Source organism: Erpetoichthys calabaricus, chromosome 2, assembly GCF_900747795.2.
Source record: "Erpetoichthys calabaricus chromosome 2, fErpCal1.3, whole genome shotgun sequence".
Classification (NCBI taxonomy): Eukaryota; Metazoa; Chordata; class Cladistia; order Polypteriformes; family Polypteridae; genus Erpetoichthys; species Erpetoichthys calabaricus.
In genome coordinates, this window is record NC_041395.2 from 20,574,098 (window position 1) to 20,599,192 (window position 25,095).

The 25,095-nt window shown below is 40.7% G+C and overlaps 1 protein-coding gene across 1 annotated transcript in view; it reads left to right on the top strand.

Annotated features, from left to right (window-relative positions):
* The first annotated feature begins 335 nt into the window (after window positions 1-335).
* The window catches only part of api5 (apoptosis inhibitor 5), a 50,886-nt gene continuing 26,126 nt past the window's right edge, over window positions 336-25,095 (top strand). The window contains exons 1-3 of the mRNA XM_028793499.2: window positions 336-679; window positions 15,040-15,201; window positions 24,043-24,136. Coding sequence (XP_028649332.1) covers window positions 608-679; window positions 15,040-15,201; window positions 24,043-24,136 — 328 coding nt within the window. The 5' untranslated portion in view covers window positions 336-607. The remainder of the gene's footprint in view (window positions 680-15,039; window positions 15,202-24,042; window positions 24,137-25,095) is intronic.

The window sequence follows — 25,095 nt, forward strand, 5'->3', positions numbered from 1 at the left end:
CTGTCTGATGAACAGATAGTGCATTACCCAGGACATCATAGGCTCATCCACATACACACCCCTGAGCTTACTTACTCCATATCCGAGTAATAGCTGGATGATACTGAAAGCAATTGAGAAATCCAAAAAACATAATTCTCGATGGTTAAAAAAAATAATAATATAAAACAATTTTGATAAACAAATTTGAATTCTGAGAAAATGGCCCGCTGAAATTTACTTCAAAGGTTTCATTCATACTGTACTTTCTTTCTCTTCTTGTCAATAAAGTTTTGTCAAAAATTTGACGTCGCATTCCCGCGAGGTTAATCTCCTCGCGAGATCCCGAGGTCTCACGGTCTTTCTTTTCTTTCGGCGTTAATAGGGAGGGAAGCGGCCTAAAAGTGTTTGAGGCTGAGTTGAACGTGTTCGACGAAGTTAGGGGACAAATATATGGAATTGTGCTTGGAGGTAAATACGCATACTTAAAGCTGTAGCTGAAAACAATAGTAGAACCGTCATCTTTGCGCTGCCGAAGAGTCGCGACGACATTAAGCAGAAGGAGTGAAAGCACCAGAAGTCTTTGCAAGGAAAGCCTAGCCATTCCGCTGCCGTGCATTTTGTACTCATGGCGGTTACCGTGGAGGAGCTATATCGGAATTACGGCGTATTGGCGGATGCCAAAGACGATGTATGCAAGGTAAGGTCTCGTATACCTGATTACGCCGTCCATGTGGTGGTGGTGGTGGAGGAGGAGGAGGAGGAGGCGGCGGCGGCTGCGGCGACACCGACGCTTGTTTTGGTCCGTCCAGTCATCGTGATTTACACCCTGGCTGCCGGAGTTGGTCACTGCGTTCGAAGCTGTGATTTGTTTTAATTAGTTTGTCAGATTTCTGCTGAAATTTCAGATTTGACAGAGTTTTGTTGCATGATTTAAGAGTTATATGTTGGGGGGGTTTGAACGAGTTAGTGGGACGAAGCGTTAGCCCTTAGGCACTCACAAAGTGGGCTTTACATCACGGTGGGCAAACTGCCCCGGAGGGCGCTAACGCTGCATTTTTGTTTTTTCTTTTGTCTCTTAATAAGGTCCTTCATTGCTAACTAGACTTAACTTTTTTTTTTTGGTTGAATTTGCACCAAATATTAAAGTTGTATGTGTTTTGGTGATCACAATGATCGGAACAGTTCTTGCTGTTCTGGTACCCGACGAGCAAACACAGATATAAGTGTTATACGATTTGAAGATTTTATTTATTTGACATATACTCGATTGCGCAGGGCAACGGGAGTGAGATGTTACTGTGTCAAAAGCAGCTCTGAGCATTAAAAAAATGTACAGTGCCGCGAAGAAGTATTTTCCCTTTCCCGATTTCCTCTGTTTTTGCTTTTTCATAACGCTTGTTTTTTTTTTCTGATCACCAATCAAATTTATTGTAATGCAAAAGACAACCTGAGTAAACACAATTAACAGTTTTTTAAATGACCATTTGATTTATTGCAGGATAATAGTTTACCTACTCTAAAAGATGGGTGCCCGAGGTACATGCTGTCCAACACTTAACTGCATTGCAATGCGCATTTAATTTTGGCACGGTTTTATCATACCATAATTAAAAAACGAACAGTGCTGTGTTTATTTTTGTGATTGTTTTTCACTATAGCATGTCGGTTTGAAATGTAGTGCTGAAGCATATTTCAGTTTAATTCATGTCCATGGATCACTTGTCATGACTAAAAGCAATGCAAACGTATGTGGCTGGTCCAGTTGTATTGCATTTCGATTCAAGACCACACTTTAATCTTGTCAAAAGTAAATAGAATAAACTGATCATTCAGAATCAAAAGGTTGGTTTACGTGTGTTAACAGTTGTAGTAATGAGGAGTTGATATAGATAGATAGATACTTTATTAATCCCAAGGGGAAATTCACATACTCCAGCAGCACCTTACTGATACAAAAAAACAATATTAAATTAAAGATTGATAATAATGCAGGTAAAAACAGACAATAACTTTATATAATGTTAACGTTTACCCCCCCGGGTGGAATTGAAGAATCGCATAGTTTGGGGGAGGAACGATTTCCTCAGTCTGTCAGTGGAGCAGGACGGTGACAGCAGTCTGTCGCTGACGCTGCTCCTCTGTCTAGAGATGATCCTGTTTAGAGGATGAAGTTGATTTTCCATAAATCTTCCATAATACCACTTTTCCATATGGCAGGTGATCCTACATCTCATTAAAAAGGTGGAAGCTGGTGATGTCAATGGTGATTTTATTGTCTTCCTTGTCAAAAGAGGGGAAAAATATATAATATCTGTACCTATATTAATGGTCCTTATTGGCTCAAAATTCTCTGAGAAATACCAATTTGGTCTATCTGTTAGAAGTAAAAAGCTTTTTATCAATTTTCCTAATTTAGGAATCTACTCCTAACTTCAGCAGGATTTAGGAGAACTTGAGAGCTGTCCTAACTCACAAGAAGCTGCCAAAAGATGACATTCATGCAGAGATCAACATGCACATCCTAGGAATGGTGGAATGTTTTGGAAATTCTGGACAACAGTAAACTTGTAAAAACATATGTCTGACAGAAATGGTATCATATTCGTAACAAATCTTTTTTTGTTGCATGATATTTCTGTCTACACAGAGAAGGTACGCGCTCTCTGCTGACATGAAAATGTTGGTAGTGTTTTGGCCACAGAGAAAACATGGCTTTGCATTAGCAGTGATTTGGGTAGGTCACCACCAAGCATTTCTCAAATTTTGAACACTTTTACAACATGAGTTTATACACAGAGTTAAACATTTGCTCACACATCCATGTGTGTTACTATTAAAGCAAACTATATTCATGCAAGTTGTCACACAAGTAAAGAACATTGCTCCAAGTGTGGATGAGCAAACACATGTGAGGCACAAGCAATATCACAATAGTAGATGGCTACTGTAGTAGCCAGCAAAATACCTGAAAAATAAGTGGGGCTGGATTGGTGACTGATGGCAAAATGTCACACAGGTACCCTGAGTTTTGCCTCCATGAACCCCCGGGACTTTCATGTCAGGCTTTATTAGCCTAGGAAGGTTCAAGAAGGCAGATGGAGACCCCAAGAGTTATTGCATAAATAGAGCCTTGCAGAAGTTTCGGTGTATCACAGAGAGGCAGGGCAAAGCACACTGGAAGAGTGACTGCAACTTTTAGCCACAGATAGTTTTGATAACTATTACTTTATGTGGTGCTTAGTGTGGTCAAAAGTAAATGTACGGCTCTGGATCATTCATTGTTAAATAAACATGATCATTTATCGTTGTTAAATAAACAAGGCCATTATCGGGCTTAACTCCTTGTTAATTAGCGCGTTTACATACATTTCAATAACCTGATTATTCACAGAAATCTAATTTCTAAAATGCCATGGTAAACCCGATTATTCAGATTAGAGAAATTGAGTTATTGACTTCTGAGAAATCTGGTTAACTGGTAGATATCTCTGTGAGTAATTGGATTATGTGGCCACGTAAACCCATTACTGGGTTACTGTTAAGGGTTTTGTAGTCTGCTCATGCCTGTTGCACTCTGCCAACCTGCGCATGTATTTGCTTTGCACACGCTTTCAGCATCCACAAAATACTATGCCAGAGCCAAATGTCTGAGTAATCGTATTGATTCTTCTCCTGACCTAAATAATCTCTCAATATTTCAGAAATAGCTAAAATTGTGTTGATGAACTGAATGTACAATATTAAACTCTGCAACACAATCTCAAGAGCAGTAAGGTCACACGTTAAAAGTAATGTGGGTTAAATGGTCCAATTACTTTTTAAAGTAATGAGTAACCTAAAACAATACTTACCTTATTGATGTTAAAAATACATTTGTTGTTATTCCAGCAGCACTTGGTATAAGGAAAGAAGCACACGTACTGGGTTCTTTGAAGGGCTTTGTCAAGAAGAAAATGGTGTGCAATCAGATGACAAACCTCTAAATAGTCCATTTGAATAAACATTTATGAAATACAACAGAATTATTACAGGCATTATGCTTATTTTTAGTTTCATGGCAGCCGATGACAACCTTGAACTGCTGGCTTAATCAGGTTATTCACCTTAATCTGGGTAGGTATGTGCATGTAAATGAACTGAAAGTATGTGTCTTGGTGATCATTACTATATTATTCTTGATATTGTTGTGATCAAATGGCAACAATTACATGTAGCTTAGCATTAGTATCTTACCTTATTATGTTTGCCTTCTTCCACTACTAGGAGGAGGATGATGATGATTATCATTGTTGTAGTAAAGCCTTAGGGTAAGCATCGGAAACCTACATAATGTCAAAATGAATGGCCATTTATGGCAAGGAGTGCTGTAAAATCATGGCATCATTCATTCCTACTCTTGGGAGTTACTAGGACTAGGTGGCTTAATAAATAATCTAAATATAAATGTATATTTATAAATGTAATTAATATAACACTATTGTTAAATATAATGTTATAAATACATCTCTTGTCCTATTCTGAGGTAGGATGAATTCTTACCCTAATGTGACATTTAGTGCAATTCCTAGAGGTAATAATGAGATGCTTGGTAAGTATGGGCTCTACTTATGACAGAGTATATGAATGAAAAGGAACGAAGAAACCAAGCTTATTTTACTATATTCAGTATTTAGTCAAAACTGCCAACAGCCTACACCTTGGCAAATTTACTGCGGTAGTTACAACCCCAAATCAGAAAAAGTTGGGACAGTGTGGAAAATGTGAATAAAAAAAGAAAAAAGCAAGTTATAAATTCTCCTCAAATTTTATCTCATTGCAGACAATATGAACATAAAATAATTCATGTTTTTTTTTTGTCAACATCATTTGATTTGTAAATAAATATCCATTCTTGCCATTCAGGCTTGCAACACATTTCAAAAAAAGTTGGGACAGTACAGCATTTACCACTTTGTACAGTTCCCCTGTCTTTTAACAACACTTAAAAGACGTTTAGGCATTGAAGAAATCAAGTGACTAAGTGTTGCAGGTGTTAGTTTGTCCCATTCATCCTGCAAACAACGTTTTAGGTGCGCAACAGTATGGGGTCTTCGTTGACGCATTTTTCGTTTCAAAATGTGCCAAACATGCTCTATAGGAGACAAATCAGGGCTGCAGGCAGGCCAGTCAAGCATCCGCACCCTCTTCTTACGCAGCCATGCCTTTGTTATGCGCGCAGTATGTGGTTTGGCATTGTCTTGCTGAAATAAGCATGGGCGTCCCTGGAAAAGACGTCGTCTTGAAGGCAGCATTTGTTCCTCCAAAACTGAGATATACTTCTCAGCATTGATGGTGCCATCGCAGAAGTGCAAGTTACCTTTGCCGAAGGCACTGACACAACCCCATACCATGACAGACCCTGGCTTTTGGACTTGTATCTGGTAACAGTCTGGATGGTCCTTTTCCTCTTTGGTCCACAGCACACGACGTCCATTTCTTCCAAAAAAGATGTGAAAAACCGATTCGTCTGACCACAATACACGTTTCCACTGCACAATGGACCATTCCAGATGCCTCCGAGCCCAGAGAAGTCGACGGCGCTTCTGGACACTATTTATGTAGGGCTTCCTTTTGGCACAGTACAGTTTTAGCTGGCATTTCCTAATGTAACTACTACGTACTGTAGTGCTTGAGAGTGACTTCCTGAAGTAGTCCTGAGCCCACGCAGTTATATCATTTATTGATGAATGACAGTTTTTAATGCAGTGCCGTGTGAGGGCTCGGAGAGCACGGCCATTCAGTTTAGGCTTGCGTCCTTGGCCTTTGCGCACGGTAATTTCTCCAGATTCCCTGATTCTTTTCACTATGTTATGCACTGTAGAGGGAGAAATGCCCAAATCTCTTCCTGTCTTTGAGAAACGTTTTTCTTCATCATTTCAAAGATTTTTGCCCATACTTGGTGGCAAACTGGCGATCCTCTGCCCATCTTTGCTCCTAAAGGAGTAGGCCTTTCCTCGATGCTGCTTTTGTACCAAATCATGATTGCAATCACCTGTTAACATCACCAGTTTCAAATCACATCATTATTTAGTTATTATACCTCATTACTACCCCTTAATTGCCCCCATCCCAACTTTTTTTGAAATGTGTTGCAAGCCTGAATGGCAAGAATGGATATTTATTTACAAATCAAATGATGTTGACAAAAAAAAAACATGAATTATTTTGTGTTCATACTGTCTGCAATGAAATAAAATTTGAGGAGAATTTATAACTTGCTTTTTTCTTTTTTTATTCACATTTTCCACATTGTCCCAACTTTTTCTGATTTGGGGTTGTAATTTAACATGAATAAAAAGGAAATAACTTTAGACAACTTTTGAGGTAAACTTTTTCAGCAAGACTGGAAACATACTTTTTGCTGTTTTGATTATAAACTCCACTGTCCACGTTGTCAGAGCTTCTGTTCACTGGCAGAGCAGAGAATGTTTAGAAATGGAACACCCCTTACACCTACTACTGACGCCTCTTGCCCCACCCTTTGATGGCAGTCATTTGATTACATTTAGTTTTCGTATATGATTAATGCGTGGTCTTTAAGCAAATGTATTGCATTTTGATTCGCTTTTAGTTACAACATGCAATCTAGGGACATGGATTAAAATGCAATACACTTTTATATTGCATTTTAAAGTCATAAGAAAATTGAATGCTGTAGCTAAAAGCAATCATGTTTTTATCTATGACATAACGATAAAAGATTCCTTGCTTCATGTGGGTGATGTAGGTGTTGGTTATGGAAGATTATTTGTACCAAAATTGAATGCACCACATGCATATATGTACATTACATGTCAATGTAGTTAACTCATTCGACTGCATTCAATTTTATTGCAATTAATATTCCATATTCAACACCTATGACATAATTAGCGTAGTTTGGAGTTCACAAAGTAGCACAGATGCAGAATAAAGAGGGAGTTTAAAATTCACATGGAATGAGGGAAGAAACTTCTTTTCATGCAGTATTTGCAGTCCTGGCCATTTGCCTTAATGTAGCCCTAGACATTTTTTATGGCTTTGGTGAAATTTTTGGTGAAAGCTGCTGACTCTCTCCACTGTAGATTCGGATCCTAAGTGAGCTGTGAGCTGCCTTTTGTGCTTCCACCTGAACTCCACAATCATTTCATTATTTTTAGAGACATTTAGGTCAAAGTTGTTAGACTGATGCTACCAAGACAGTTCCTCCATCTCCCCCAGGTAGGCAGACTTCTCCTCATTGGCAAACAAGCCAATGACAACCGTTGTACATCTGTGCATAGATATACAATTGTGACTATACAGGGAATACAACAAGGGACTTGTGACACAACCCGAGGTTGCGCTGATCTTAAGGATGATGGTGTTGGAGGTGATGCCAACTCTCAACCTATTTGGTCTGCCAATCAGGAATATATGTAATATAATTGAATATGTCACTCACAGTGATGTTCCACTTACCACAAGTAACCTGCTGTTTAGCAGAGAGGGTCTCCTTATGCTTGTAAGGCCTCACCTTGAACATTGTGTCTGTTTCTGATGTAAATCTATTGTTATGTCTGCCAAGAGAGTATTATAAAGTCCGTGAAGAGATATTAGACCTGTTACCTAAGTTTATTACTTGAGTTGTGAGGGTAATATTCAAAAGTCAAATAATTGGCCTAAACAAATAGAGGGCACTTTATTTAAAAAGCTTATTTGGGACAAATAATATCAAACAACAAGAACATCCCTTCTCAAATTCACATAAAAAGTTAACCATCCATCCATCCATCCATCCATTGTCTCCCGCTTATCCGAGGTCGGGTCGCGGGGGCAGCAGCTTGAGCAGAGATGCCCAGACTTCCCTCTCCCCGGCCACTTCTTCTAGCTCTTCCGGGAGAATCCCAAGGCGTTCCCAGGCCAGTCGAGAGACATAGTCCCTCCAGCGTGTCCTGGGTCTTCCCCGGGGCCTCCTCCCGGTTGGACGTGCCCGGAACACCTCACCAGGGAGGCGTCCAGGAGGCATCCTGATCAGATGCCCGAGCCACCTCATCTGACTCCTCTCGATGCGGAGGAGCAGCGGCTCTACTCTGAGCCCCTCCCGGATGACTGAGCTTCTCACCCTATCTTTAAGGGAAAGCCCAGACACCCTGCGGAGGAAACTCATTTCAGCCGCTTGTATTCGCGATCTCGTTCTTTCGGTCACTACCCATAGCTCATGACCATAGGTGAGGGTAGGAACATAGATCGACTGGTAAATTGAGAGCTTCGCCTTGCGGCTCAGCTCCTTTTTCACCACGACAGACCGATGCAATGCCCGCATTACTGCGGATGCCGCACCGATCCGCCTGTCGATCTCACGCTCCATTCTTCCCTCACTCGTGAACAAGACCCCGAGATACTTGAACTCCTCCACTTGGGGCAGGATCTCGCTACCAACCCTGAGAGGGCACTCCACCCTTTTCCGGCTGAGGACCATGGTCTCGGATTTGGAGGTGCTGATTCTCATCCCAGCCGCTTCACACTCGGCTGCGAACCGATCCAGAGAGAGCTGAAGATCACGGCCTGATGAAGCAAACAGGACAACATCATCTGCAAAAAGCAGTGACCCAATCCTGAGCCCACCAAACCGGACCCCCTCAACACCCTGGCTGCGCCTAGAAATTCTGTCCATAAAAGTTATGAACAGAATCGGTAACAAAGGGCAGCCCTGGCAGAGTCCAACTCTCACTGGAAACGGGTTCGACTTACTGCCGGCAATGCGGACCAAGCTCTGGCACCGATCGTACAGGGACTGAACAGCCCTTATCAGGGGGGCCGGTACCCCATACTCTCGAAGTACCCCCCACAGGATTCCCCGAGGGACACGGTCGAATGCCTTTTCTAAGTCCACAAAACACATGTAGACTGGTTGGGAAAACTCCCATGCACCCTCCAGGACCCTGCTAAGGGTATAGAGCTGGTCCACTGTTCCGCGACCAGGACGAAAACCACACTGTTCCTCCTGAATCCGAGGCTCGACTATCCGACGGACCCTCCTCTCCAGGACCCCTGAATAGACTTTTCCAGGGAGGCTGAGGAGTGTGATCCCTCTGTAGTTGGAACACACCCTCCGATCCCCCTTCTTAAAGAGGGGGACCACCACCCCGGTCTGCCAATCCAGAGGCACTGTCCCTGATGTCCATGCGATGTTGCAGAGGCGTGTCAGCCAAGACAGTCCTACAACATCCAGAGCCTTGAGGAACTCCGGGCGTATCTCATCCACCCCCGGGGCCCTGCCACCAAGGAGTTTTTTGACCACCTCGGTGACCTCAGTCCCAGAGATGGGGGAGCCCACCTCTGAGTCCCCAGGCTCTGCTTCCTCATTGGAAGGCATGTTAATGGGATTGAGGAGGTCTTCGAAGTATTCCCCCCACCGACCCACAACGTCCCAAGTCGAGGTCAGCAGCGCACCATCCCCACCATATACAGTGTTGACACTGCACTGCTTCCCCTTCCTGAGACGCCGGATGGTGGACCAGAATCTCCTCGAAGCCGTCCGAAAGTCATTCTCCATGGCCTCCCCAAACTCCTCCCACGCCCGAGTTTTTGCCTCAGCAACCACCAAAGCCGCATTCCGCTTGGCCTGCCGGTACCTATCAGCTGCCTCCGGGGTCCCACAGGACAAAAGGGTCCTGTAGGACTCCTTCTTCAGCTTGACGGCATCCTTCACCGCCGGTGTCCACCAGCGGGTTCGGGGATTGCCGCCACGACAGGCACCGACCACCTTACGGCCACAGCTCCGGTCAGCTGCCTCAACAATAGAGGCACGGAACGTGGCCCATTCGGACTCAATGTCCCCCACCTCCCTCGGGATGTGGTCGAAGTTCTGCCGGAGGTGGGAGTTGAAGCTACTTCTGACAGGGGGCTCTGCCAGACGTTCCCAGCAGACCCTCACAACACGTTTGGGCCTACCACGCCTGACCGGCATCCTCCCCCACCATCGAAGCCAACTCACCACCAGGTGGTGATCAGTTGACAGCTCCGCCCCTCTCTTCACCCGAGTGTCCAAGACATGTGGCCGCAAGTCCGACGACACGACCACAAAGTCGATCATCGAACTGAGGCCTAGGGTGTCCTGGTGCCAAGTGCACATATGAACACCCCTATGCTTGAACATGGTGTTCGTTATGGACAATCCGTGACGAGCACAGAAGTCCAATAACAAAACACCGCTCGGGTTCAGATCAGCGGGGCCATTCCTCCCAATCACGCCCTTCCAGGTCTCACTGTCATTGCCCACGTGAGCATTGAAGTCTCCCAGCAGAACGAGGGAGTCCCCAGAAGGTATGCCCTCTAGCACCCCCTCCAGGGACTCCAAAAAGGGTGGGTACTCCGAACTGCTGTTCGGTGCATACGCACAAACAACAGTTAGGACCCATCCCCCCACCCGAAGGCGAAGGGAGGCTACCCTCTCGTCCACCGGGGTAAACCCCAATGTACAGGCTCCAAGTTGGGGGGCAATAAGTATACCCACACCTGCTCGGCGCCTCTCACCGGGGGCAACTCCAGAGTGGTAGAGAGTCCAGCCCCTCTCAAGGAGATTGGTTCCAGAGTCCAAGCTGTGCGTCGAGGTGAGTCCGACTATATCTAGCCGGAACCTCTCAACTTCGCGCACTAGCTCAGGCTCCTTCCCCTTCAGAGAGGTGACATTCCACGTCCCAAGAGCCAGTTTCTGTAGCCGAGGATCGGACCGCCAAGGTCCCCGCCTTCGGCCACCACCCAACTCACACTGCACCCGACCTCCTTGGCCCCTCCCATAGGTGGTGAGCCCATGGGAAGGGGGACCCACGTTGCCTCTTCGGGCTGTGCCCGGCCGAGCCCCATGGGTGCAGGCCCGGCCACCAGGCGCTCGCCATCGAGCCCCACCTCCAGGCCTGTTAACCAAAAGTTAACCAAAAAGAACAAAGGTTCTGGCTTGGCTAAAGATGAGAGGAATCCCAGTGAGCCACAGTGAAGGTGTATTGCCAGGGATTTGAAGGAGTCCCAGTAGTGTTTCTTGGCACACAACAAGACATAACATAAGTACTTAATTTTGAAAGAAATGTATCGGGTAGACTTTATTGTTATAGGGGCACAGATTGATGCAGGTGTTTTTGACCATTTCTGTCAAAGTTGTCTTTACACTGAGAGCTGGCATTTAAACTACCTATAGTGTACATAGAGGTTATAAAAAAATTCTTATTTGATGTGTACAGTTTCCTTTAATATGGGGTGTTTTTATGAGTTGCCAGAAATTGAATGAGTTTTAATCGCTTCAGGTAATTTTCTAGTAGCAGGTTCCTCTGGCATACTGTACTATGGAAGCCACTTTTCCAAAGTATTACATTATTTTGCATAGATATTGCCTACTGCAGTCAGGAGCGTCATGCATGCTCGGGCCATGTATTGAGAGGTAGCGAGTAAGAGGTCAACACGCAATCAGTTGACAAGTACTGATCGAAAGTTATAAGTATACATTGAATTCTGCATGTGCTGAGGGGTAAATTTAATGTGTCCTGTTTAGAGTCACAGGAGCACTGAGTGTAAGGAAAGAACTAAATGTGATGGACAGTTCACTGGTCCTTTACGGGTATCAGTCTCACAAACAACCAGAAAGACTGCTGAGCGGAGTCCAGTAACAGAAACCTACAAAAAAAACTTTTATTTTTAATCCAGTTATTTGCTATAGATATTTTAAAACGTGGGGTGATCTGGAAGCACAGTCTTGAGTCTTTGGCAGCTCAGGTTGGGAAAGGGAAAAGGGGATTCATGTTTTTTTACTTTATAGCACATGAAGGAGTAAATATACAGTGGAACCTCGGTTTGCGAGCGTAATTCATTCCGGAAATGTGCTCGTAGTCCAAAGCATTCGTATATCAAAGTGAGTTTCCCCATAAGAAATAATGGAAACTCGGATGATTTGTTCCACAACCCGAAACTATTCATATAAAAATGATTAATACAAAATATAAAGTAAAAATACATAAAGCAAATTAACCTGCACTTTACCTTTGAAAAGAATCATGGCTGGTGTGAGTGAGTTTCTAAACTCTTGTGGGATTGCACCCAACGGGACGACACGCGAAAGAGCATCCCAAAGCAATCGCAGTCTCCCAGCACTGTAGCAGTTCGTCGTAAAACCGAATCCGAAAAAATCGCGGACATGCTGTGAGCGCCTGCTGTTGATGGGTGATACAAGGAACATTATAAATGCGCAGGTCTCTGCCTGACTGCTGTGTCTATAGGAGAGTAGCAGATCCCGCTACAATAAATAACTGCGCTGTTGCTGTTTCAAGCTGAATAAAGCTGGTGCTGCTAAAGTACTGAGACTCAGCTTTGTGTTTTAGGGTGCAAGACGGGGACTTGCATGTTACAGCACACACACACACACACCCAGTCACAATGCTAATGCTGCAGTAAACAGTATACACTCGTACGGATGTTGACTATATGAGTGAGGCACGCCGACTCAGATGGAGAATAGGAGACGATTGCCCACAATCCCGCAGCAAGAGAGAAGAACCATCAGCTCAGTTGTGATCACATGACGCTCAGCAGACAAAGCGTATACATACTACTCGTACTGCAAGATCTCGCTCGTTTATCAAAAATTTATTAAACATTTTTGCTCGTCTTGCAAAACACTCGTAAACGAAGTTACTCGCAAACCGAGGTTCCACTGTATTTTGTTGAGGTATTACTGACACATTTCCAGTGTTCAGTGTTAAAACAGGTAATTGACCAAGATTTCAGTGGCAGTAGAACAGCTGTACTCAACTGTAATTCTAATCAGTTAAACATTTACATGTCTTGTGAAAGTAATTCACAATAATTTTGCAAAAAATGTTTAAAGAAATGTTTTTACACCTTTCATTACACCTGGACCCCTTTGTTGAATAATTTTGTTCTTTAGATTTGATTATATTGCAACAGTGAATTGGGCAGAGGGATGTTTGTTAATGTAGCTGAGCTCACTTAATTAATATAACTAGTACATTTCTGAAACGTGAGCAAAGCATTACTGGTGTATCTGGATGGATATTATTAATGCTTAATAAAGTTTTCCACATGTTTTTGGATATTTTTTCCCTATTAACTGAAAGCATCTGATGAGCAGGGATTTGACCCGAGGTCTCTAGAGGTGTTAACTGGGTTACTGGGTTGTAATTGTCATATATGCTAACCACCATGCAATAATTTACAACTCTCCAGCTCCATGATTAGTGAATATAACCACATTAACCTGAAACTTGTGTCTTGCTTACCTGAAATAATTACCTTATCTTTGAACTCTTTGATCTACCTTTCCTGAAAAATCTCAAAACACATTTTACAACACTACCATTAGGAGACACATTAATTTTGCAGATTGTATTGTAAAATAATAGTAATAAAAGCAAATACGCTCATTTCCCAGTCAAGCCTAACAAGAGTATTTTTGAGTGTTCGGTCACACAAGCCGTCTGTGACAACAGTTGTGTACTCGTATAAGCCAGCCTCTTCTCATGTTTTTATTTTTTGAAAACTTTGTTGATATAGGTATGGTATGTCATGCAGTATCATTTGGAATGGCCTGTTTTAAATGTGAACAAGTCACAAGCCGCCAGTGATGTCTGTTTTTGTCATACTCAGTTTGACATTGCTTTGAGTTCCAACTGTAACAGCAACAGCATTTACTTCTGTAGCACATTTTCATACACTGGATGTAGCTCAGAGTGCTTCCCAAGATGTCAAATGGTTACAAGAAAAGAAACAGATTAAAGTTTGGGGAGAATAATAATGAATAAATAACATACAAAAATAGAACTAATAATAGAAAAGTGGAGTCCTTATATGTAAAATTATTGAAGTCTTTTAAGATGAGATCAATGATGACCTCACAGGTGGCGCAGTGGTAGTGCTGCTGCTTTGCAGTAAGGAGACTGTGGAAGATTGTGGGTTCGCTTCCCGGTTCCTCCCTGTGTGGATAGCGCTTTGAGTACTGAGAAAAGCGCTCAGATGAGTGCTTTGGGAGGGATTTTATATCATTTAAAATTAAAGTCCACATAATCAGGCTGTTGAGCTTTTGATTGTAGAACATCTTGTTTTATTTTTTATATATGCTTCCATGAAATCCAACATTATTATTTGGCTGTCAACTTCATCCAAGGTATGTTAGAACATTTGAGACACAGTTGCTTACATTTCTTTTGTTTTTCCAGTTGGAGCACAGGCAGTTGAACTAACACAGTGTGAGTAGCTGCATTTGAACCCACAGCCTCACATTTTGAATTCCAAATCCTCAACCACTACACCACACTCCCAGATTTCTTGGATTTTAAAATCACTAATCATCCAGGCAGTCAAACATTCAGTACAACAAATCAGAAATGTTTACATTTCAATTATGAATTTAAGTTCGTAATTTGCATTTGATAACTTCATTGTGGTTTCTGCATATTATGCTGAACATTGAAAGGCTCTGATATGTATTTCTTGCTTTTTTTATTTGATATACTTTATCAGTCATGAAGGGAAATTGTCTTTATTCATGACCTTTGAAGGTCAGAGCATAAGATCTGCATTTTAATATAGCCCCTGGAGCAATTGTCAGGCTTGTGCAAATGTATGATGCTTAAGCGTTGGGAAGTGATGTTTCAAATGTGCAGTATGTATTCTCAAGTTTATTATAAGGATGTCTTCTCCTTTCTCTCTTGCTTGTCCCTTTCTGGTAAAGTCCACACCCATGCCAGCCTATTTCTAGGAGAAAATACCCTCACACCATGGAGAAGTAAGCACCTTAAATAGAGCTTCAAACTCCAATTGGTTGTGTGCCGCTTGTTTCTGAGGGCATGTAAACTTTGTAGTAAAGTTAGTTTAAAAAATGTAGGTATTCTTGATGAAATGCAAATGACAAGAATCATCATTTTATTATATTGCAGGATGTACAGTTTCACTAATCTTGACAGTTCATTTTCACCTTTAAGTAAAACAATGATTTGAATTTTTGATATGAATACTGAAAATGTAAAAGTTGTTTCTCTTCTCTTTATACAGCACAAGGATGCCTACCAGGTTATTCTTGATGGAGTGAAAGGTGGTCCAAAAGAGAAGCGCTTGGCAGCACAGTTCATTCCCAAGTTTTTCAAAAGCTTTCCTGAGCTGGCAGATGCTGCAATTAATGCTCAGCTAGACTTGTGTGAAGATGAAGATGTATCGGTAAGAACAGACAAGGATTTCCTTTCCTTTTATTTTAACAATGCTTTCTTTTTATTTTTCACTCAAAGAGGACAGCAGTATATGTGCTTTTCTTTAATTTCAAGTTAAATTGGGAATAATATAATGCATTGTTGCAAGACTAATCGCTTTAATACTGTTATATCCTAAAAGTAAAATTATGCCTACTTTTTAGTAGAAAAGCACTTTTTAAATTGTAATCACTAATTTTAATGTAGTAGTTTTAAATATTTGTTGATCACACATACCTACTGTATGACGAGGTCTGGTGCTGGTTATATTTTCTGTGGAGATTCAGGTCCTTTAATGAAAAGTTGTTGGAATGTTTAGTCCGTATGTAGTGACCAGTGTACTCTTCTACTCGGTGATCCTTTAGTGAGCCATGGCGACCTTGAAATGCATTCATAATGTAGGCTGTAAATTCGATTTAATGAAAAATTATTTTTGAAGTCATTTAAAATGTTAAAATTAGTACTTATTGATATTTTGATGCTTGACGATTATAAAAGAAACATGACCAAAGAGAATGTGGAGCAGGGTGCATTGCCAACTCCTTCATTGTGCCTGTAATACATGTGAAAAATTAGGCAAAATCGTGTGAATTTTAAAAAATTTAAAAATCCACTCTTAGTGCAGCTGAAGATTTAAGAGCACAGGAATGTGATGAAAAATTTTCCCTAAATACACTGTAAAGGGATATGTCTGAGAAGAGGAAGCCCATCTGTTTTAGAAACGATGGTACATGCTAACCATTCAAAAATACGACATACCGGTAGCTGTTCCTCGAAGTGATGTGCAAAAAGATCTTTAAAAAGCAGGTGAAAATACAAAACAAGCAACCATACTTCCATGCTTTTACATTTGTCAGATTTCCTTTCATTATATTCAAATTCTATTTTAATAGTGGCGTTGACAGCCCTAATCTGTATAAACCTAAACTTTACAGCTTGAATTCAAAACATGGATGTCCGTTAAAGTACTTTGAGCTTATTCTACAGTAGTTTTTTGTTTGAAGAATCTCTGTTACTTTGAAATGAATCTTTAACCAGGTCCCATCTGTATCTCTATGTTCTAGTTCAGTGTTTCTCAGCCATTGTGGTGTCGTGATCCACTTTTTCCTCATCTAAGTGTTTTTGCAGCCCACCAGCTCCCTCATAGTGATTTGAGCATGATTGCACAATTGCAAATAGTAACCCAAAAGTGTGACAAGTTGAAATATTTATTTTTAAGTCACAGCTACCAACCACCACACTCATTCTTTTCATAATTATGAATATTTTGGCTCTTTTTAACCTCTGCTTGCTTAAACTGAAAAAACTTTAATCGTTACTCTGAGCCATACTCTTCAGTCCTGTTGCCCTTCTGTACAACTTAAGAATGTTCCTTAACCGTCCTTGATTTGAATGTATTGAGTATGGCACGAGTGCAATTTAAATAGCCCTCCCCCATCCTGTTAGCCTTCATTACCACTTCTTCAATTGCTTCTTAATATTACAGTGCATCCGGAAAGTATTCGCAGCGCATCACTTTTTCCACATTTTGTTATGTTACAGCCTTATTCCAAAATGGATTAAATTAATTTTTTTCCTCAGAATTCTACACACAACACCCCATAATGACAACGTGAAAAAAGTTTAATTGACTTTTTTGCAAATTTATTAAAAATAAAAAAACTGAGAAAGCACATGTCCATAAGTATTCACAGCCTTTGCTCAATACTTTGTCGATGCACCTTTGGCAGCAATTCCAGCCTCAAGTCTTTTTGAATATGATGCCACAAGCTTGGCACACCTATCCTTGGCCAGTTTCGCCCATTCCTCTTTGCAGCACCTCTCAAGCTCCATCAGGTTGGATGGGAAGCGTCGGTGCACAGCCATTTTAAGATCTCTCCAGAGATGTTCAATCAGATTCAAGTCTGGGCTCTGGCTGGGCCACTCAAGGACATTCACAGAGTTGTCCTGAAGCCACTCCTTTGATATCTTGGCTGTGTGCTTAGGGTCGTTGTCCTGCTGAAAGATGAACCGTCGCCCCAGTCTGAGGTCAAGAGCGCTCTGGAGCAGGTTTTCATCCAGGATGTCTCTGTACATTGCTGCAGTCATCTTTCCCTTTATCCTGACTAGTCTCCCAGTCCCTGCCGCTGAAAAACATCCCCACAGCATGATGCTGCCACCACCATGCTTCACTGTAGGGATGGTATTGGCCTGGTGATGAGCGGTGCCTGGTTTCCTCCAAACGTGACGCCTGGCATTCACACCAAAGAGTTCAATCTTTGTCTCATCAGACCAGAGATTTTCTTTCTCATGGTCTGAGAGTCCTTCAGGTGCCTTTTGGCAAACTCCAGGCGGGCTGCCATGTGCCTTTTACTAAGGAGTGGCTTCCGTCTGGCCACTCTACCATACAGGCCTGATTGGTGGATTGCTGCAGAGATGGTTGTCCTTCTGGAAGGTTCTCCTCTCTCCACAGAGGACCTCTGGAGCTCTTGACAGAGTGACCATCGGGTTCTTGGTCACCTCCCTGACTAAGGCCCTTCTCCCCTGATCGCTCAGTTTAGATGGCCGGCCAGCTCTAGGAAGAGTCCTGGTGGTTACGGATGATGGAGGCTACTGTGCTCATTGGGACCTTCAAAGCAGCAGAAATTTTTCTGTAACCTTCCCCAGATTTGTGCCTCGAGACAATCCTGTCTCGGAGGTCTACATACAATTCCTTTGACTTCATGCTTGGTTTGTTCTCTGACATGAACTGTCAACTGTGGGACCTTATATAGACAGATGTGTGCCTTTCCAAATCATGTCCAATCAACTGAATTTACCACAGGTGGGCTCCAATTAAGCTGCAGAAACATCTCAAGGATGATCAGGCGAAACAGGATGCACCTGAGCTCAATTTTGAGCTTCTTAGCAAAGGCTGTGAATACTTATGTACATGTGCTTTCTCAATTTTTTTATTTTTAATAAATTTGCAAAAACCTCAAACTTTTTTCACATTGTCATTATGGGGTGTTGTGTGTAGAATTCTGAGGGAAAAAAATGAATTTAATTCATTGAGGAATAAGGCTGTAACATAACAAAATGTGGAAAAGTGATGCACTGTGAATACTTTCCGGATGCACTGTAACTACATAAGGACTGTGATGTGATTCCACTGCTACTTACAAAGTACAGTAGAACCCCAATTTATGCAAATTCAGTTCTGCGTGGACTGATACAAGAATATTAAAATAAAATGGAAAAGAGAATAAAAATTGAAATAATGCACCTTGCAGATTGATGTTTGTTTTCTTTATATTGTGAAAAAGGATCTTCTTCTCCCATTCATCTGTCTCAGTCACTGCCCATAGCTGTCTCTCATACTCTTGCTCTTTAATACAGCAGTACAAGAAAGAAGAAAATGCCCACTGGGTAGTCTGTCCCTCACATTTCCACTAGTGCGAAAAGAATCTCACATATTCTTGCTATGATTCAATCACTGTGGCATACAGTAGCCTAAGAGTGAGTAAAATGCCTGCCCAGTGCCCTGTTCTTACTTCACACTGTTTCCCACTTGGGGTTGGGGCGGTGGGGGTGAAGGAATAATAAAACATGGCCTTGCTGTAGAGTCATCGTGTAATGAAAAGCAGTGAGACGTACTCCTACTGTCTTGCTCATTCTGAAGTGGCATGCAAAGATGAATAAATGAGGAAGTGATATACCTGCTGTACCAACTCCCTCTGTTTCTCTACTTCAGAGTGGAAAAAGTTACTGTTAGGAAAAAAACGAGGCAGTCCTCATGTCTCCTCCTATTTTCGACATGTACAACTGCTCTGTCTTGCATGTTGGGTGTATCTTCTTATGTCTAGGTGTCAACTGGCTGTCATTTTTGTTAAAACTAAGTTCTTAATCCAGCTATATGGGATATAAGAAAGGTGCCAAGTCTGCCTTAGCTCTACCTTCTTATAAAGACGCCTTCAAAATAACAATGTACAGGGGAAGTCGGGATTTAATGCTACTCATGCATGTTTATGTGGAAAACAATAAGTAAGTGTACATATTATTGGGTATAAAGTCATGTTGCAGTTATTTTATGGGGAAATGTAAGGCGTTGTTTAAGGATATTTCACTTTATGCAAATTTCTATTACATGCAAGGCTAAGGAACGTAACATTCTTGCAAGACAAGATTGTTCTGGTGCATTTTGAAATTAATTATAGTACTAATAATATAAGCAGTAAGGTTATTTGTGATTCTTGGAATTCAATTATGCATTCTCAAGTTTTATACACTTTTTTTTTTTTTTTTTTGAAAATTTTTAATCCAAGATGTAATTCCTTGCTAAATCTTACACTTGGAAATTGCCTATATTTGCTAGTACTCTATCCAATTTCCTAAAATATACTTGAGATTCAGACTCTCTCTCTCTCTCTCTCTCTCTCTCTCTCTCTCTCTCTCTCTCTCTCTCTCTCTCTCTCTCTCTCTCTCTCTCTCTATATATATATATATATATATATATATATATATATATATATATATATATAAATAAAATAATATCTGTAACGGCGTACTGCACGATATATATATATATATATATATATATATATATATATATATAAATAAAATAATATCTGTAACGGCGTACTGCACGATAACGTGCAGTGAATACACTTGACCTTTTCTCTGTTTAGCATTCGTTTTCTCAGAGGTTGATGCGCTTGCTGCTTCCTGAGCAGATCTTCTTTTCTCCATCCTAGCGGGCCACTGCTTCTCTTCTTTCGTCGGCATCTTTTCACGTTAAAACTGATTAAGTTAGTTTTTGTGTTGCAATTAAGCTGGCACTTAAGTCTTCAATCTGCCTCAAGAATGATTAGCGAAGGTGGTAGGGAATGAGAACGGTGCCCATACGCATGCGCCACACAGCCACCCAGCTGCGCACTGCCGAGAGTTGATTCTACAACAAAATAAAATAAAAAGAGTAATAAAAATAATCGCCCGAAAGCAGATAGTAGATGTCACATACTATATACCGGTTCATACTGAAAACCGTTTTTTATTTTTATTATGATATGGATTTTTCTTATACCACAACACCGGTTTAAATTGCCTAAACAACGTTCGGAACGTGGCACAGCGGGAAACTGTTTAAGGGGGACCTTTTTTCACTGGTACACCGCTAAACACATGTAATGGAGAACATGCGTTAGTGGAAGTGTTGTGCGGGGGCTCTTTTTCACTGCTACACCACTAAACAAGCATACAACGGAGTAAATGAGGTGTTGCGCGATGAAAATGGACAGAGAACATTCCGAAACTGAAGCTGTATTAGACGATAAAGTTGAACATGTCACAGAAAAACTTTTGCTGGAAAAAGGAGTCACGTCTGTTGTCTGGAGATACTTTAGATTTAAAAGTTTGGATGTGGACCATTATGTTCAAATGTGTGACTACTGTTTCTATACTACTGGATAATACTGCAAGCCATGTTGTACTTGTTTTATTTTTTTTTCAATACTATGTAATTTACCTGGGTACTGTGTAATACTGTGATTACATGTTGACTTTATTCTCGACATTTCCACTTTAATCTCAACACTTATGACGAGAATAAAGTCGACATTTCCACTTTATTCTCGCCGTTTGTTGAGATTAAAGTCGACATGTTGACTTTATTCTCGTAATTTGTTATTAAAGTAGAACATCGTAAACTAAACTTCATCTTAAAATGAATATTTAATTTACTAGATTTTCTCAAACCCCGTCATAAGTTTTATGTAGCACATTAAATGCTTTGTGTTAAGTGTGCCCGGAGCCATGTTAATCGCTAATGCTTCTTAAACTGATTTCCTCTTGCACTAAGAGGAGGCACTGGCAGCACACAGAATACATTAATTTCATGATAATCCTGTTCCCTGAACATTTAGAATGCTAAGATAAATACTTGATATAATTTTCATGATGGAATGCATTAAAGTATGTATTAATCATGTGGGGGCACGGTGGCGTGGAGGTTGCACTGCTGCCTCGTAGCAAGTGTGTCCCGGGTGTTCCCTGCCTTGAATTTGCATGTTTTTCTGGTGGGTTTACTCGGCGTGCTTCAGTTTCCTTTCAAAGTCATGTAGGATGGCGGGTTTTGTTATGCTGTATTAACCCTGCTAGTGTATGTATTGCACGTATTCACCCTGTGATGTGCTGGCGCCACGTTCAGGATTTGCACACAATGCTTGCTGGGATGGGCGCAACCCTGAATGGACGGTATAATTAAACATTTTTTTAATGTTCTAAACACTCCGTGGTCTGAAGTTTATAACTAGTTTTAATTTCACAAGGACGTTTATCATGTGGCGATTGATTATGTGGAGAAAGAAAAAGGAAGGATAGGGACTGGGGGTTTAATACGTCAGAAACAGACCGCAAGCATGCAATAAAGAAAGCCCGCTCAGAAGAACATCCATTCAATTCTATGTTCGTGTCTTCGACCACCAGATCACAAACCCAACATTTACACAATATTTAAGTTAAACCAGTGCGATATCCATTCATACATCCAGTTTTTTAGAGCCTTGTCACACCTGCCATAAAGTTCTTTACAATGAACGTACACCTGAGGACCCCTTACTGTGAGGGAGCAGCACCACCGCCACACTACTGTGCATGTTTAATACCTGTTTTAATGAATTTCATCATGAAAAATTATCTTGGCATTCTACATTTTCAGAGAGCAGGAATATCATGAAGTGAATGTATTCTGTGCAGCGATCACTGCCTCCTAGTGCAAGAGGAAGTCAGTTTAAGGAGCGCGTAATGCATAGGGAACACTTAACACAAAGCATTTAATGTGCTACATTAACTTATGACAGGGTTTGTGAAAATCTAGTGAGTTAAACATTGATTTTAGGGTGAAGTTTAGTTTACGACATTCTACTTTTAATGACAGAATAAACTACGAGAATAAAGTGGAAATGTCGACTTTAATCTCGACATAGTTTTTTTTTTTTCTTCACCATGGCCCTAATACACTTCCGTAAGGCTATACCACAAATAGCATTATAAATGCAAGTTGCAGTTTTATTATTTATGTATATAGCTTAGCTTGAAGCAAGGTCCATATTAATGCAGTTTGCCTTAATGATGGTTTAGTTGGTAAAGATGTCATCACCAAGTTGCACTTGTTTTGTTTTATTTTAATTTGGTGAATACTGTGTAATGCACCTTGGCTTTGAAGTCCTGGAAGTAATAGTGCAATTTCCAGTAATAATACTATTATTTATTGTATTGTTATTTTTAATTAGTTTAAATATTACACAGTTTAATGATGGTTAAGTTGTTTGAAAAGTCACTTTAATGTGTTAGTGGACAGAGATTGTTAACATTAACAAAGTGTAGTTGGTTTACAAAAACTATTTACTATTTATTCCTTTTCTAAGACATGTTCAGTGCAATACAACTTTTTACAAGCACCTCTGGATATTTTACTAAGTCTAAATGCCTGTTTGGATGGTTGAAAATATGTTGTCAAAATTTTAGTTTAAGTTGTTTGCAAACTTTGTTCAGTAAAAAGGCTCTATATTTTGACTGCATCTGTCATGCAATGTGATTCCTTCTCTTCATTAGTGCCACCCCCTTGAAAAGTATCACTTTAAGGGGCCATGCAAAACTGTATTAAAACTTGTGTGCACATTAAACTGTTTTTTTGTACAATGTAAAATTCTCATGACAGTGGAATAGGTTATTCTTAGCCAGTAATTGAAATGGAAAATGTGGTTAACGTCCACTTATGCATGGGGGAAAATAATGCCGTCCAATACCGTGAAACCGGTATAATTTTGAAAAATACCGTGATATAGAATTTTGGTCATACAGTAGGCACATACACAATGGGTGTTCAAAAAGTCTGTAGCCATCATTCTTGTTCCAGCTTTCTTGGTGTTCACATTGATTTTCCTGGAGAGCACCATTATTCCTATTTTGTATTTTTTTATTTTTTTTATTTAAACAATCTCCATAAGAAGTCGAGGAGCTGAATTTTTCCATGCTTTCTTCCCACTGGGTGCTGAGTCCTCTCACAGAAGAATTGAGGCAGTGTTGAGACATTTTCTGTTGGATCTTTCTTACAAACCTTAAAAAATGACAGTCCCTAATTTTTTTATTTTTTTTTGGATGACTGGACGCCAAACTTGGTTTAGCTTTTCAATTTTGAATACAAAAATCAGTCAAAAATATTGCTCCCCAAAGGCCAGGCAGTGCAAGTGAGCTGGCAAAACAATGTTCGCCTTTTTTTTTTTTTTTTTTTTTTGTGCTGGAGATTGGGACTACGGTGAAAACCAAATAGTACTTGGAAGTCTGCTTGCCCAAAATTTTTTGCTGAATGAAGAGAGGTCACCCCCCCCCCAGTTTCCCCTTTCTATGTCTTTCCTCCATTGTGACAACATGCCATTTCACACTGCCAAGTTGATCATGGTCAGTATTTAGCAGTCTGGTTTTGAGTTTGTGGATCCCTCTTCTTATACCCCTGACTTGCCACACTGTGACTTTTGGTTGTTTCAAAAATCCAAAAAAATCTGCTTGGGAAAGTTTTCAAAACTTGCAATGAGCTCAGTGATGCCATAAATGGGTTTTAGACAGATTGACTGAGTAGTATTTTGTGTCATGACTTGTGGTGGAGAAAAAATTCTGTTCTCATTTTTTTTCCTTTAAAGGCTTAGGAATGTCAGAAATCCCCTTGTGGTGTGATTTGCCTTTGCTTATATCTAAAACATTTTTTATTTTGAAAAATTCTTATTCTGACTTAATTTTTCCCTTTATCAAGGAAAACCATTATAAATTTTTTTTGTTCTTTCTTTCGACATGACTTTAGATACGTCGACAGGCAATCAAGGAGCTACCGCAGTTTGCTGCAGGTGAACACCTCCCCAGAGTAGCAGACATTCTAACTCAACTTCTCCAGTCAGGTAGATGATTAATTTTTTTTCCCTTACATATATGGTATAATTTACAATGAATCGGTTAAACCTCCTCAATATTGTTTACTCTATTTAATAAAGTAAAGATTTTGGGTGAACATTTTCAGCTTTTCTCAAAGTTGTAGTCATCAAATAATTCAGAATGATTATGATACGATTTAAATACTGGATTTCAAATACACAGTAATTCCTGTTTAATATGTGCAGATCGACATATTACAGAATATCAGTACCATGTTTTGGTTTTTGCAGTTACATAATGCAGATTTAGATGTTAGCTTCCTTCTCTTTTGTCTTTCTATTGAGACATTACAGGCTTAAAGTTTTCCTTCAATTTATTATACAGTACTCCTGATGAAACACATCTCTGGTTGAGATAGGATGCACAACTTTTAATGTGCGAAGCACTGGCTTAGTTTCTGTGATACAAAAGCTGTTTAGATCTAAAGGCTTTACCTTTAAAAGTCAGCCATTGTGTGGTTGAGAGTTGGCCAATTCTTTTGTTTAATACTGTTACACATTGATGAAATTAAGATGTATTCATTCATTTGTGAGAAAGTCTTACCTCTGGATGGCAGAGCAGACAGCTAAACCTTTCCAAGCACTTCAAGCAGTGGATCCCTGCAAATTAGAATCCCCCTCACTGCAAACATTACACAGCCAGCAGCCATATTGCTAAATTCAGCTAACTAAACTTGCAGCTGCACTCCTGTTTCCCTCAATGCCATGACATTGCCTGTCTTTGTGGAGGTTATTTTAAACTTGCTCACTGTTGAGTGAGTATAGTCTATTTTTTTGAGTAGTGTCCAAGGTTTTGATGACTATGAAGCATAAATGCAAGTAACTCCTAGATCTCCCTACACCATCCTCCATGTTACAGTACAGATGCATGCGAGAGTAGGTTGAAGGCATCATCATGATTTGAACTGAATACACATGTAGTCCTG